The 14,106-nt window shown below is 36.2% G+C and overlaps 1 protein-coding gene across 1 annotated transcript; it reads right to left on the bottom strand.

Annotated features, from left to right (window-relative positions):
• Window positions 1-2,281: 2,281 nt before the first annotated feature.
• On the bottom strand, window positions 2,282-13,777 carry LOC120634358 (E3 ubiquitin-protein ligase MARCHF5). The gene is made up of 4 exons (XM_039904871.1): window positions 13,388-13,777; window positions 8,366-8,611; window positions 4,366-4,556; window positions 2,282-3,544 (listed from the first exon to the last, which is right to left on the bottom strand). Exons 1-4 carry the CDS (start codon window positions 13,544-13,546, stop codon window positions 3,178-3,180), a joined length of 963 nt encoding a protein of 320 aa, XP_039760805.1. The 5' UTR covers window positions 13,547-13,777; the 3' UTR covers window positions 2,282-3,177.
• Between the last annotated feature and the right edge of the window lie 329 nt (window positions 13,778-14,106).

The raw sequence follows: 14,106 nt of genomic DNA, 5'->3' as shown, positions 1-14,106 counted from the left end.
TGGCAAAAAGTTACTTCATTATATACCTGTTTAGACGGAGTTTGAAACAATACCATGCAAAATTACTTAAGACTACTAATGCTCCGTTTACCAGAAAAAGCCTGTTTGTCTGTTTGTTTGTTACCTATTCGATCGTAGCACGGTGTTTAAAAGCTTGTAACCTTTTTGAAGTAATGTGCTACCAAATGCAAAAAGGATTTTTAAAGTCTCCCTCGTATTTCTAGAGATGTGTTTAAAGAAAATAGCTTTCCACTTTGTTCATCTGCTAACCAAAAAGCGTCCTAACCCAACTAAGAATATATAAAACCGCGTGGCGCAGCTAGTGATAATAATAGTTTTCTTATAAATATGAAAGAAATATGAAAGAAATATTGCGCAACAGCCGAAGTTGCAGTCGTAGAATGGGTTTTTATGGCGGTTACACACTCTTTGTCCTTACTTATGTTATAAATGCGAAAGCGTGATCGTTTGTTTTATTTCTCTTCCCTTCACGCCCTAACTTACATTTAAGAGTAAAGGGATTTGTAAAAAACCTTATTAAACACAATATTTTCGCTCTGCCATCAACAGGTATATAACCAAGTGAACGTACGTATAATTAGAAGTCAAACTTCTTTGGTACCAGGGAATAGTTACTAAGACGGAAAATAATTCGAAAATATTGAATCCATGACAAACCTGAAAAGGTGGGGCCAGTATCTTCGCATTATGGCGCGGCGTCGTTTATAAGCCTAACCTACCTACCTAGTTAAGTTATTTAGGCACTCATGTCTCACAGAGTTTCGAACGAATTAGGTAATAATATAAATGCTACAACAGCTTCTGTATGTTATTATTTTAAATCACCCAAAATATTTCGCTGGTGCTTGCCTGGGATAGAGTATCAACAATACAAGCTATATATGTGGTTAGTTTCATCAATATCGGTCTAGGGGTTGCCCCAAATATTATTAAAAGAAACGGGTACAATTTCACATCTATACTATTAATGTAGATTTAATAGATGGTGACCCTAGAGCGATTGTAGGGCGACAGCGGGGAAATGCGGGTCGGGAGGGGAAGAATAAAGCGTCAGGGCACAAAGGAGTTTATTTTTATACTTATTATTTTTATGGAGCATCTCTTTTTGATGACCTCCCTGGCGCAACGGTGCGCGCTGTGAATTCAAGTAGGAGCTCCCGGGATCGATTCCCGGCAGGAGCAATATGGGACTTTATAATTTCGGAATTTTCTGATCTGGTCTGGAGGCTTTGGCTGTGGCTAGTTACTACCAAATTAAGTGTTCCGGTGCGATTTCGCATAGATTTGGGGTATGACTACCATACTCCCTAACAGGTTAGCCCGCTACCACCTTAGACTGCATCATCACTTACTACCAGGTGAGAAGCGCTGTACGGTCAATATATAAATTTAAATTTAAATCATGTGAATCCCTCCGTGAAAAATTTAAAGAAATAAGTATCCTTACGCTTATACGCTTACGCTTTATAATATGATTCCTAAGGTAATTTTGAATGTTAAAACACATTTATTACAGCGAGGTTATTATACAATTGACGAATTTCTTAATGACAAGGTTGCTTGGAAGCATCCGGCTTCGCTTTCATCTCTCACAAGATAGAAATTTGAAATGTAAAATGTAAATTTTTAATGTTGGAAAAGAGCAACTGCTGAGTTTCTTGCCGGCTTCTTCTCGGTAGAATCTGCCTTCCGAACCGGTGGTAGAGTCACTACACACAGTGAGACTTGACGTTTCAAAAGTGCTTATTAGGCCTACTTGAAATAAATGAATTTAGAATTTTTGAATTTTTTGAATTTTGATTGCAGTCAAGGGCTAACCTGTATTGGAAAAATGATTTACTGAAATAAGAGTATTGTATGGCCATCTCCAGAATGCAAGCTATATACCGGTGCTAAGTATCATCAAACATAGGTACCTATGTTTGGATCAACACCTGAACTGATTACAATTATACAAACGGGTACAATTTCGCATTTATAATATTAATATGGATTCAATAGGCGGTGACCTTAGAGCGATCGAAGGGGGGAATTGCGGGCCGGGAGGGGAGGAATAAAGCGTCAAGGACTAATGAGAATCTTTACATACTTAGTTATTTGTTTGGATCACCTATATATTTTTCTAGTTAACAAACGTGGCATTGGGTCAAGATAATCCGTTGGAGGAGTTTGAATATTTTAGTATGAAGAATACATAAGACGATATTTTTTTTTTTTTTTTTATTTTTTTTTTTTATTTTAGAATCTATTATATCTCTCATAAATATGTTTTAACACATTGTTTAAAATTGTTTATTGGTAGGTCCAAAAGAACCCTAGGAATCATATCATAATACATAATCAGATGCAAATTCAAGTTTAAAACAAATGTTTCAACATGTTGATCAACCACTTAAGAAGCGTTTAAGCATACTCGTATATGCTACCATTATAGTAAAATTAAAGCTTGGTGGGCACCAAACGCGCCCTGGTCTAAGAAGAGCCCACAACAAACTTAGCCGGGGAATCTCTTCATCATGAGCATATCAACCCATTACCGGCCTATTACAGCCAGTGGCATGCATATTGGTCTTATAACACTTATTTGTATCGATGCCAGTCGATTATGTAAACTCGTTTTGTATTACTTGTCTTATATAAGATAACTAATGAAAAAACATGTACACTAAACAATTTTTTTTTTTTGTGTAAAATATGTTTTAAAGATAGAAGGAAAAAACGTTAAAATAAATAAAAACAAATTAAACAATAAGAGATTTTCTCCCTTAATGTGTTATTTTCAAAGCGTATTTTATACTAAAATGTAATGAAGTGATTTTTCACAAGAAAGAAAAAATAGGAGTTTACGGATAAATGCGTGGCCAATTTTGTTTGCGAAAAAAAAATTGCCGGATGTAAACCAAAATATTCAAATGACGTTTGGTTGTCACTAGATGTCAAATTTGACACTTGCAACTTTTTTTCGGTGTTATTGCAATGATTTCTTATTTGAAGAGCGAAACATCCCAACTTGCGAATGCTTCACATATCAACGCTGAAAGCTTTGTCGCTGTAACCCAATGTCGACTAGGTTCATAATTGTTACGAGCGTATGAGGAGAATATACCAAAGAAGTTTCGCTTCTATCACACAATCACAGTTTAACTTAGGCGAACGCTATATCACCTGTTCCGAGTCATTAGTATTAGATACGGTGTCGGTTGTGCTGCTAATGTTGTTCCTATACAGTTTCAAATTCGACTCTGTGTAATCGAGAATCTTTCTGCTCGAATGCCTGATGTACAGCATTTGTTTGTGGTATATTTTTAGTGCCCCTTTAATTGTTATGTACGTGAGACCGCCCAGTATTGTCCTGTGCAGATTATTCTGTACGGAGCGAAAGAATATTTTGCCGATAATAGTTGATATAGTCGGTAGGAGAAGCGCTGAGCAGAATATCCTGGTTGGCGACAGATGTGACGAGCTGCTTTGGTGAGTGTGACTATGCTGCCCCGTTACTATGGCACCCCTGTCGCCTTCCACGCTGAAAGACATAAATATATCTATATATATAAAAGAGAAAGTGTGTGGGTGTGTTCCGTATAGGCTCCGAAACGGCTGGACCGAGTAATCTTGTAAAGTTTGGTGACGATCGGAGCACTCCTATTTTTGAACTGGCAAACTGTCAAATACAGCTTTTATTTACAATGATGATATTCTATTGTTGGGTGTACATGGGTGCAGATAATGATCTTCACCCGGTCGAGAAGAGAATAGAAGAGAGTGAATACGGAGAGAAATAAATGATTTAATATATTATGAGACTTAAATTAAAAATTTAATGATGTAAGTTTATTGTTTCAATAAAATAAAGCTAAATCTAGCCCGGCGAAGCAGGCTGGGTACGCTAGTGAAATATAAATTTAAATATACTACGACAATACACACACAGCCATCTAGCCCCAAAGTAAGCGTAGCTTGTGTTATGGGTACTAAGATGACTGATCAATATTTTAATGAATATAATATATAAACACCCAGACACTGAAATTCATTCATTTTCATAAAACAAACATTGTTCCAGTTGTGGGAATCGAACCCACGGTCTTAGACCCAGAAAGTAGGGTCGCTGCCCGCTGCGCTAAAGTAATTGTACAATAGGCGTATTGTCGTAGTATATTTATTTATTTATTTCAAGTGTGTTTTTTTAAGGCTTTGTATATGGTGTACAATAAAGTGTCTTTTGATTTGATTCTTGGCACAATCATTTTCCATCTGTGGGAAACAAACCCACAGCATTGACTCAGAAAGCACGGACGCTGACCACTGTGCCAATCGGCCGCAATTTATATGAAAAACACTTACTTGCCGAACGGCAGTATGTAGGCTAAGGCGGGAATCTTCGCGCAGTACTTTCTTAGGAACAGCAGCACGGAGTCCTCCCAGTTGTACATCTTGGCGCTGATCAGCGTGACCGGGATGGTGGGCAGCAGCACCAGAAGTACTAGGGGATCCGCCGACTCCATCATTTCTAGCCCTTCTCTGTGACCAACTACCTGGAAACCAGAGGTTATTTTTCATTTTTATGCACGTATTAGGAAATAGGGAATTACAGCACTTTATCTATCATAATCCCGATTATTATAAACTGAATATATCAACAAACCATAGTTTGTATACTCATTGAGAGTATATTCAAAGCATTATAAATATACTATCGATGAGTATACAAACTATGGTTTGACGATATATTTAATACATTCATCGGGTTTATGATAGATTAATTGCTGTAATTCCCTATTTTCTAACACACGCAAATTGCGTTTTGGGATACCTGAAGACCTTTTAAAGGGGAACAATTTTATCATACATGGTATCATCGAACGATGTTCTAAAAAGGAACAAAAAAACTCGATTTTCAAAACATTTTTCATTGGCGCTATGCCCCTTTTTGGTCTTAGCGTGATGATAAATAGCCTTTAACCATCCTCGACAAATGGGCTATCCAACATCGAAATAATTTTTCAAATCAGATCAGTAGTTCCAGAGATCACCGCGTTCAAGTAAACAAACAAACAAACTCTTCAGCTTTATATGTATAAGATTCGGATTTCTTCAAATCTTTAAGAAATCTCCAAATCTACTTACGAGAAGAAATATCTTACCAGTTAATAATTACTAATCTAATGCAATTCAGAATAATTTTTATAATTTATATTTCTTTTTGATGTGAAACATCGATAGGCGGAGGGTAAACCTGATTTTTGGCGTGGCGACACAGGCCGTGGCGACGCATCGCCACACTGTATGATAGAATATATGTACCTACTACACGTTGATAAAAATAATGCCGTGTCACCTTTTTAAAGAAATTTTTGAATTAAAACATTTTGTATGTAAAAAAAAATGTAAGTATATTAAATAAACAGTCAACATTTTCTGGAGACTATTCGTAATATTGTATTTTTTTATCATGTCATATTTAGTTCCTGTCATAATCTGTACTTTTGTGCCTATTATTGCTTGTATAAAATAATTTCGTCGTTTCACATCTGCCAGGCGTCCCGTGACGGTTCACATTTTTTTGTTTATGTTATTGAAATCTTAATATGTATAGTCATGTAACCTTATATATTGTAAAGAAGAATGAAAAGAAATTTTCATTTTATATTTTTTTGATTTTGATTTGGATGAGTAGGAAGTCGGACGATGACCTTTCGAATGGGCAAGCACATCTTAAAAATTATAAATTCTCAAATCGCTTAAACCAATTCACACTGCCACCATAAATACTATATAAGTATAAAATACAAACATAGAAATTAGCATCTAAATAATGATATAGGTAGGTTCAATGACTCTAATGCCCGTTTTTACTAACGACGAACAAGACCATCCCTAAAATAAGGCTCAATTTTAGATTGCTGTACGGGAGCTATGGTGATATGATTTTATATTTATTATTATTGTTTTTACCTACACCAGCATGGCTAGAATGGGCAGGAGACAATTATCTCCCCGGGAAAGGATAAGAATGTATCTTCTCCCACAGCTTTATCAACTCTCAGAGCACTGTGGAAATAATATCCAAATAATATATGTTTAATAATAAACGGGGGTAAACTTCTCCTATTCCATGTTCGCGTACTGTAGCAGGTGGACACGTTAATTTTATCCCTTGTCAGTGGCGATATAATTGGGCGATATTAATTTGGATAATGAATTTTTGATTCTTTTTATGATTGTATTTAATTCAATTTGTGAATTGAATGTCAATGAATTGTATTTCTTTCAAATGCGCATGGCTTACGCCTTAAATAAAAACTTATTATTATTATTATTATTTATGAGGACAAAATGAACGAGAAAATTGTGAATTAGTTAAATTGTCTTTAGCCGAGTTGAGCGACTTTTGCTAGAAGAATACCTTACGGGTTCGCGTCACCAATGACCTCGACATGCTAGTAAAGTTTAGCGTCAGACGTAACGCCGCTTTGTATAACGCCCTGTTTACATGAGCATCTTTTAAGCGATGAGGTCTAAAGGTCGCCTAATGTACCCTTCTTTTAAGTCGAATGTGTTCTTTATTACTTTATTTATGTTGTATAATAAAGTGTATGATAGATTCCTTTTTATGTATAGGTACACACTAATACGGTACAGTATACGTGTTTGACTTTGTGAATAATAAATAAATAAATAAATATACTACGACAATATCGCCATCTAGCCCCAAAGTAAGCGTAGCTTGTGTTATGGGTACTAAGTTAGCTGATAACTATAATACACATAAATACTTATAGTAAACAGATAAACACCCAGACACTAAAAAACATTCATGTTCATCACACAAACATTTTCCAGTTGTGGGAATCGAACCCTGGACTCAGAAAGCAGGGTCGCTGCCCACTGCGCCACTCGTACAATATAGGTAAAATAATAGGTAAAATCTGGTGATTTAGCATCACACACACTATGTTATAGAACTTAGAAGTAAGTGAAGTTAGGTATATGAAATAATTGTACACCACACTAATAAATGCAAAAAGTATGTCACCAGACGGAACGATAGATAATTTCTTTGTTAAAAATCCATTTATTGTTATAATGTTAACCATGTTTCTTTTATTGCCGAGGCGAGCGAAACAATGGTGTTTTTTGGAAGTATTTTAAACGCTGTATTGAAATTAACATACTTCGCTAAGACAAATATTATTTTAAGCAATTTTTATATTATATAACAGGCTTTATAAGTACATTATTAAATGTCTCTGAGACTTGTCTGTGAAACAAAAACGCTAATAGATTTTGAGTAAACCACATTGGTTTAAGCTAAATGAAATCAGATATGGACCGGCTACATCACATGCAAAACAAAAATCAAGTTACTCCTGACACTTTAGAAGTTGTATAAGCAAGGGGACGCCAATGCATATTACACAAACCATTCAAACCTGGAGTGCGTTATTTACGCGGGCAAAGAGAACTCTACCCAACATTGCTGTGACTACGCCGTATATTATAGCTAATCAGTATATGTATAGAGCCGAGTAGAAAATCAAGTTTTTTTTCTCAAGCACACACCGCATATGACAACATCTTGTTCAAAGGCTCACCATGGCCTGGGCAGAGCACCTTAGCTGACTTTGACAACCGAGTAGAATGACATCCTAATTAAATCCAAAAGTGTTTGTCTGTTTGCTTGTCCTTCCTTTACGCCCTAACTGAGAAACCAATCGACGACGTTTTATCTCACGCATACGTTCGTATACTTTCTAAACGCATACGAAGAATGCCGGTAACAGCCAGTGGGAAATCATTCAAAGAGATGAATGGAATCTCCTCCAGGGAATCTATCAACGCGACGAAGGCATGCATCGAGGATAACGCAACGTTGTACTCGGCTTCGCAGTGCACAGTACGCCTTTCTTATGTTGCCTCGCTATTTCTCAAGCAAGCACCATATAAAAAACCATCTTGTTTAAATGCTTACCATGGCCTTGGAATAGCACCTTAGCTGACCTTGAATTCCGACTAGAATGAGATCCTTAATAAATCCGAAAGGGTTTGTCTGTTTGCTTGTCATTCCTTTACGCCTTTTTGTTTGGCGTCGTGGAAAAGCTCTATTCCTACCTCCGACCCTTGAGCAGGACGGAGGTTATGTGGGACTCCCCCCTCCAAAGGGGGTATACCTAAACTAAAAACCACCACATCATGCGCCTTCTGTTGACTTTGTTAGACGCCCGGGGATTCCTTTAGGCCCTAAATAAGCAACCAATCAACGACTTTTAAGCGTAATAAATGCATGCGAAGAATGTGGCCAATAACTATCGGGATATAATTCAGAGATAAATATAACTCTAACCTGCATGACTGTGACTGCGCCGTAGGTGATGGCTATCCAGTATATAGAGCCCAGCAACACCCCACCCGCTATGAAGGGGCTAATCTTGTGTGTGATCTCCTCAAGGGAATCTAGCAGCGCGACGAAGGCACCCATCGAGGGGAACACTACGATGTATTCGGCTTTGCACTGCGGACACAGGACCTTTCTGCTTATGTTGCCCCTCTGTTTTTCGTCCACCCACCGCTGGAGGCAGCTTTGGTGTACCTGTAAAGTAAGAATACAGAATTGATGTCTTAATTAGAAATTCATCATTCTCATTTTCATTTTCGACGGCCGACTGGCGCAGTTGGCAGCGACCCTGCTTTCTAAGTCCTAGGCCGTGGGTTCGATTCCCATAGCTGGAAAATGTTTGTGTGATGTACATGATTGTTTTTCAGTGTCTGTGTGTTTATTAATGAATGAATACACTTTTATTGTACACCAAAGAAAAAAAAAGTAGTTACAAAGATATAAATACATATCGAGAGAGTACAATTTGGTGGCCTTATCGCTACATAGCGATTTCTTCCAGGCAACCAATGGCGTAAAAGGAAAAAACATAGAAAAGAGGTAGGTGGTGCAATAAATAAGATTTAAAAATTATACAAATATATAAATATAAATAAAATATATATATATATAAATATATATATATATATATATATATATATATATATATAAATATATTACATATAAATACAAATAAAATATATAACATAAATATTATAACCTGCATGACTATCACTATCATTAAGTTTATCTGTATATTATAAGTATTTATGTGTATTATATTCATAAAAATATTAAACAGCTATCATAGTACCCATAACACAAGCTACGCTTAGTTTGGGGCTAAATGTCGATGTGTGTATTGTCGTAGTATATTTATTTATTATTTATTTATTTTTCATTTTTCGAAAGGACACTTGCCGTTAACCACCTGAGGGGTAGCTACGGCGTCACCGGGGGAGTGGGGCGAGCGCGAAAGCCCACCATGAGAAGAGCCCCAGGGCTCGACGACATCATTCTCAACCACATCATTCTCAACCAACACAGGCCCTTTACAGGGAACGGTTCCTAAAGTTTAGCCCCGTTATTATTACACACATGTTGTTTGGATATTATTCCCACTTGTGCGTCAGTTACAATAAATTTATAAAGTGGGTAAATAATTAAACTTTCGATAACTATAAATTCATATTTGTCAGACATTTATGTTCATGACATTGAGTTGATGGATATAAATACGACTGCATTATCGACGACTAGAACGATGCAAAGATACCTCCCGGTGTCTTAGTCGTTTATCACAGTGCTCTGAGAGTTGATAAAGCTGTGGGAGAAATATTCAGTAGTCATCTCAGTACCCATAAAAAAATGTGTGACAAAGGAGCTGGCTCTGTAAAGCTGCATACTAAAACGCGCAGCACTGTTTCTCAGCCAGCCCCATTAGAGGTGAGTGCCGGGATTCGAACTCGGCGCCCCGAAGTGAAGCCGAAGTCCGGACTACAAGACTATCACCGCTGCAGATACATTTTTATTTTGAGTTACATTTTCACTTCATTAGTCACAAAAGCTATTTAATGAGTCAACTCATTATACTGTAACTTAACACCAAAAAACCGAGTTTTCGTAATTCAATTTTAATTGATTCCAATGCTTAGAGATCTACTCGAAGGAGATACCTAAGTGTCAATATATTGAGTAAAGGAGGAAGCGGTATTAGTGCAATGAGTAGCAGCTCGACTTCAAATTCGGGGGCCGAGTTCGAATCCCAGCACGCACCTCTAACTTTTCTAAGTTATGTGCTCACGATGTTTTCCTTCAACGGTGAAGGAAAACATAGTGAGGAAACCTGCATGCCTGAGAGTTCTACATCATATTCTCAAAGGTGTGTGGAGTCCACCAATCCGCACTGGGCCAGCGTGGTGGACTACGGCCTTAACCCCTTATCATTATGGGAGGGGTCCCGTGCCCTGTATTGGGCTTGTAATAAAAAGGTCGATATGATGATGTGAACGCTTCATAATAAGGAATAAAAATAAGAATTCAGGAATAAAGAATTTTCAAATTTGATAATGCATATGATTAAATTGAGTAAAGATAAAACGTTGACCTTTAATCGATGGTCGTAACCCTTTTGCATATATTATATCTTTTAAACAAAGAACAACTTAAGCGTTTTTTATGTATTTTTTTCTCACGTCTCAAAGTATGATGATTGATTGTTTATTGCAAACAGCTCATAATGTTTGGAACATTGTTGACTAGGATTAGTCTGGCTCTGATAATCTTTTGTTAGGAGTCCAATCACTTTAAAGGCGTTGATCAGGCATATTAAGGTCAGTGTATAGCACCCTTGCAAAGTTCACCGATATGAGATATATCCCAGTACACTTCGCGATGCACCACTGCAAAGTACCTAAAGTCAGTAGTAGTACCTAAAGCTTTTTGTGACAGATCTCGTCCGGGGAAGTAATGAAGCGGTGATAGCCCAGTGGGTAGGGCTTTTATTCACTTTCGAGGCTCCGAGTTCGACTCCTAGTTCGTTCCTCTATCTCTGCCAAGTTATGAGCAATTGAGTTTTAAGCAATTGAGTTATGTGAGTTGACGGCCGATTTACGCAGCTTGCAGCGACCCTGTTTTCTGTTTTCACCCAAGGCTGTGGGTTCGACCACCCTGGTGATAACGAAAGAACACCCTTAGTTTGTTGTGTTCTCCTTCTTAGACCAGGGCGCGTTTGGAACCCACGGAGCTTTAGTTTTAAGTTCACGAATGTAGTTATCACTACTCACTACTGTGTACACATTTTGTATGCAATCAATGCATCAAAAGTGCCATCTATGTGCCTATTTGAATAAAGAAATATTTGACTTTGACTTTGACTTCCTAGTCTGCCAGTCAGTAGGCCTGGCAACCACACTGTTAATTAATGAAATGCTAAGAAGTTTGTATCAATGAAGACAAAGTAGGAACCAGTCTATTTGTAATTGTCTGCAACATTAAAGAAACATTTCCCAGTTAGATAACATTCAACGTCAACGTTACACTAAATTATTTCTCCTACCTTTCTTATTTTGCAGATGGTTGTTAACCTATTTACTTTCGAGATAAACATTATATAAACCAAAAATATAATATAACTTTTATGACATGTTTTTTCTAAATCAAGTGTATAATGGGCTGTTTATAATATCTTAATTACATTAAAAAACATAGTAGTTATATACAATTTGTAAGTACATTACAGTAATATAAATAAGTTTTAATAATAAATATACTTGAATAAAGAAACTTACTCAGTACAAAGTATCACAGCAACGTGTAATCAAATTTCTACATGTTTATCATTAATGTGATAATCTTTTTGCCACAGATTTGTAATGCATGTTATTTGATTCGTCATATGAAATATATAGACAACATATAGTATACATTTTTTTTTTGCACGCTTGCCTACATAAAGCCTATTCTATTTACCCTTGCCTTGAACATACTCAAGTTATATGTGGCAAGAAACACAGCCATATCCTAGAGGTACTAATACAAAGGACAAATAAAAAAATGGCAAAAGTGATAGCCCATTTCAGTACCGACTAAGACACCAGGAGGGTTTTTTCCGCCTGTAAAGTTCTGGCTGTAGTGCATTCCCATTGCACTAACATTTATTTCAAAATAGGCACCCCAAAACAATATGGGTTTCAGAATGTTTGTGTAAATCATATAAAATTTGTATATAATATGTTTATATTTTCATGATTAAAACATTTGTAAATATAAATATTTATCTCATATTTCACTTCAATGAAGGAAATAAATCTTTTGCCTATGAAAACAAAGACAACAAAGAAATAATGTGTTAAAAACTTTATTATTATTATGAATCACATTCTTATCATGATAGTCCTTAGTTTCGCAAAATTAAGTGTTATATTATGACATGATTGATAAATTCAGTGGCATACTTTGCCATTGTAGGCCTAAATAGTGAATAATTGCATTGTTCTTTGATACAATTTCTTTATCATTGTTAATATTGAATTTATGTCAAAGGTTAGATAAATACACAGAAGTAATTTTCTTTCTTTTCAATATTAAATTTTACTTTCATATGTTACACCAACGGCGTTTATCGAGTGTGAATGCGAATGAATTAATCTACTTTTATTCCCTTGCCTGCAATTTCTTTATAGCATGGCTAGCATGGGCAGGAGACAATTATTTGAATTATGGTTGAAGGGTAAAAAATCATCTTCTCAGATTTATCAAATCTCAGAACTTTGTCGCTAGCAATATAATACATTTGTAATGATAAACAGGGTAAACTTTTCCTATTCTATGTTCCCGTGCTTTAGCAGGTGGACACTGGACACATTATGTCCCCTTTCAGGCGATATAATCACAGGATATAATTTTTGTCTCCTGAATTGCTGCAAAAAATCCTCACTCTCTTACATTTTTTTTGTTACATACAAAATTAAAAAATAAGTAATAAATTCTTTTTCACCTCTTACCTCCTCTTAATCTATTCATTGTTTACAGCCAACTGTATTTGAACTTATAAACACAAGATTTATGTGATTTGGATTTTTCATTATATCTTCCTGGTACAAGCACAAATGTTATTCGAATGAATTACCTAGAAAGTTTCGGCAATAAAATAAATTTGTAACCTTAAAATATGTGAAAAGGTTTCATTCCCTTAAGATATAGCTGTGTGTATTATAATATTTGCCCAGTTAATAAGCTTTACAGATTTAAATAAAATATATCTCTTGAAATCTCAATTTGTTTAATTTTCCTTTACTTTTACCTTATCATCCTTTTGACTAGCTCAAAATGGAATGGAGTCTTAGTTTTAAGTTTGCCTTCTCCCTATGGGAAAGAATAAAGAAAAGAAAAAAATGCACAAGCTGGTGTTAGTAGGAAAAAAATGTATTTGGTTTGTTGTAGAGGTAATATTCCCGGTCAATAATTCTGAAAACGATAACGCGCACTTACCCACTTAGTGGTACCAATACATTTGCACGGTTGCACCCAGGCAGCCAATCTATCGTCAGCCTCGGTAGCGAAGCAAACCCAGCAGGACTTCGCATTCTCATCCTCCGCAGGTTGTAGAGCACTAGCACTTGGCTGTCCAACTTTGTCCTCGCTAATCATCGTTAACACTGCTTACGAAAGCAGAAAACTTGTTTTGATTTTCACTCACTACGACCGTACTTTCAGTGCGCGTTCCGTTATTGCGGAGGTATACTTTAGCACTCACAAAATTGTTTGTTTAAAGGACAATTAGGGCAAACTGGGCAATGTGTGACTTTTGTAATCAATCTGTTATTTTTTTCGTCATCCGTCGGTATGGCTTTCGAATGATTCCATTTCCTTGCTCTTACCATTGACATTTGTTGACAGTTGAGTGTTGACAATCACGTCACGATGTGACAGTTATTTTATTTTTTATTTTTTTTACGGCTATGGATTCAAGTCTTTTAAGGCCTGATGTGACAGCTATAGAACTGTAACACAGAGTAATAATGGACTTTAGACCAATCACCTAACTAAGATTACTTCTTTTGACTTACTGGCTGTAACGTGATATACCTTTCCCATTTCCTTACGGCATGCACGGCAGAGTGATCATGTATATCACAATATACTTGCAATCTTTGCTGTACAACGTCTCTTCTTTTTTTTTTTCGTTTGCGTGTTGTGAAATACAATAT

Source organism: Pararge aegeria, chromosome 23 (assembly GCF_905163445.1).
Source record: "Pararge aegeria chromosome 23, ilParAegt1.1, whole genome shotgun sequence".
NCBI classification, from domain to species: domain Eukaryota; kingdom Metazoa; phylum Arthropoda; class Insecta; order Lepidoptera; family Nymphalidae; genus Pararge; species Pararge aegeria.
This window is presented reverse-complemented; position numbering and strand designations above follow the sequence as displayed.

Coding starts and splice junctions, on each gene's coding strand:
- LOC120634358 (XM_039904871.1), bottom strand. CDS start 13,546: ATGATTAGCGAGGACAAAGTTGGACAGCCAAGTGCTAGTGCTCTACAA. Junction 8,612..13,387: donor GTATTGGTACCACTAAGTGG/GTAAGTGCGCGT, acceptor CTTACTTTACAG/GTACACCAAAGCTGCCTCCA. Junction 4,557..8,365: donor GCGCAGTCACAGTCATGCAG/GTTAGAGTTATA, acceptor TCTGGTTTCCAG/GTAGTTGGTCACAGAGAAGG.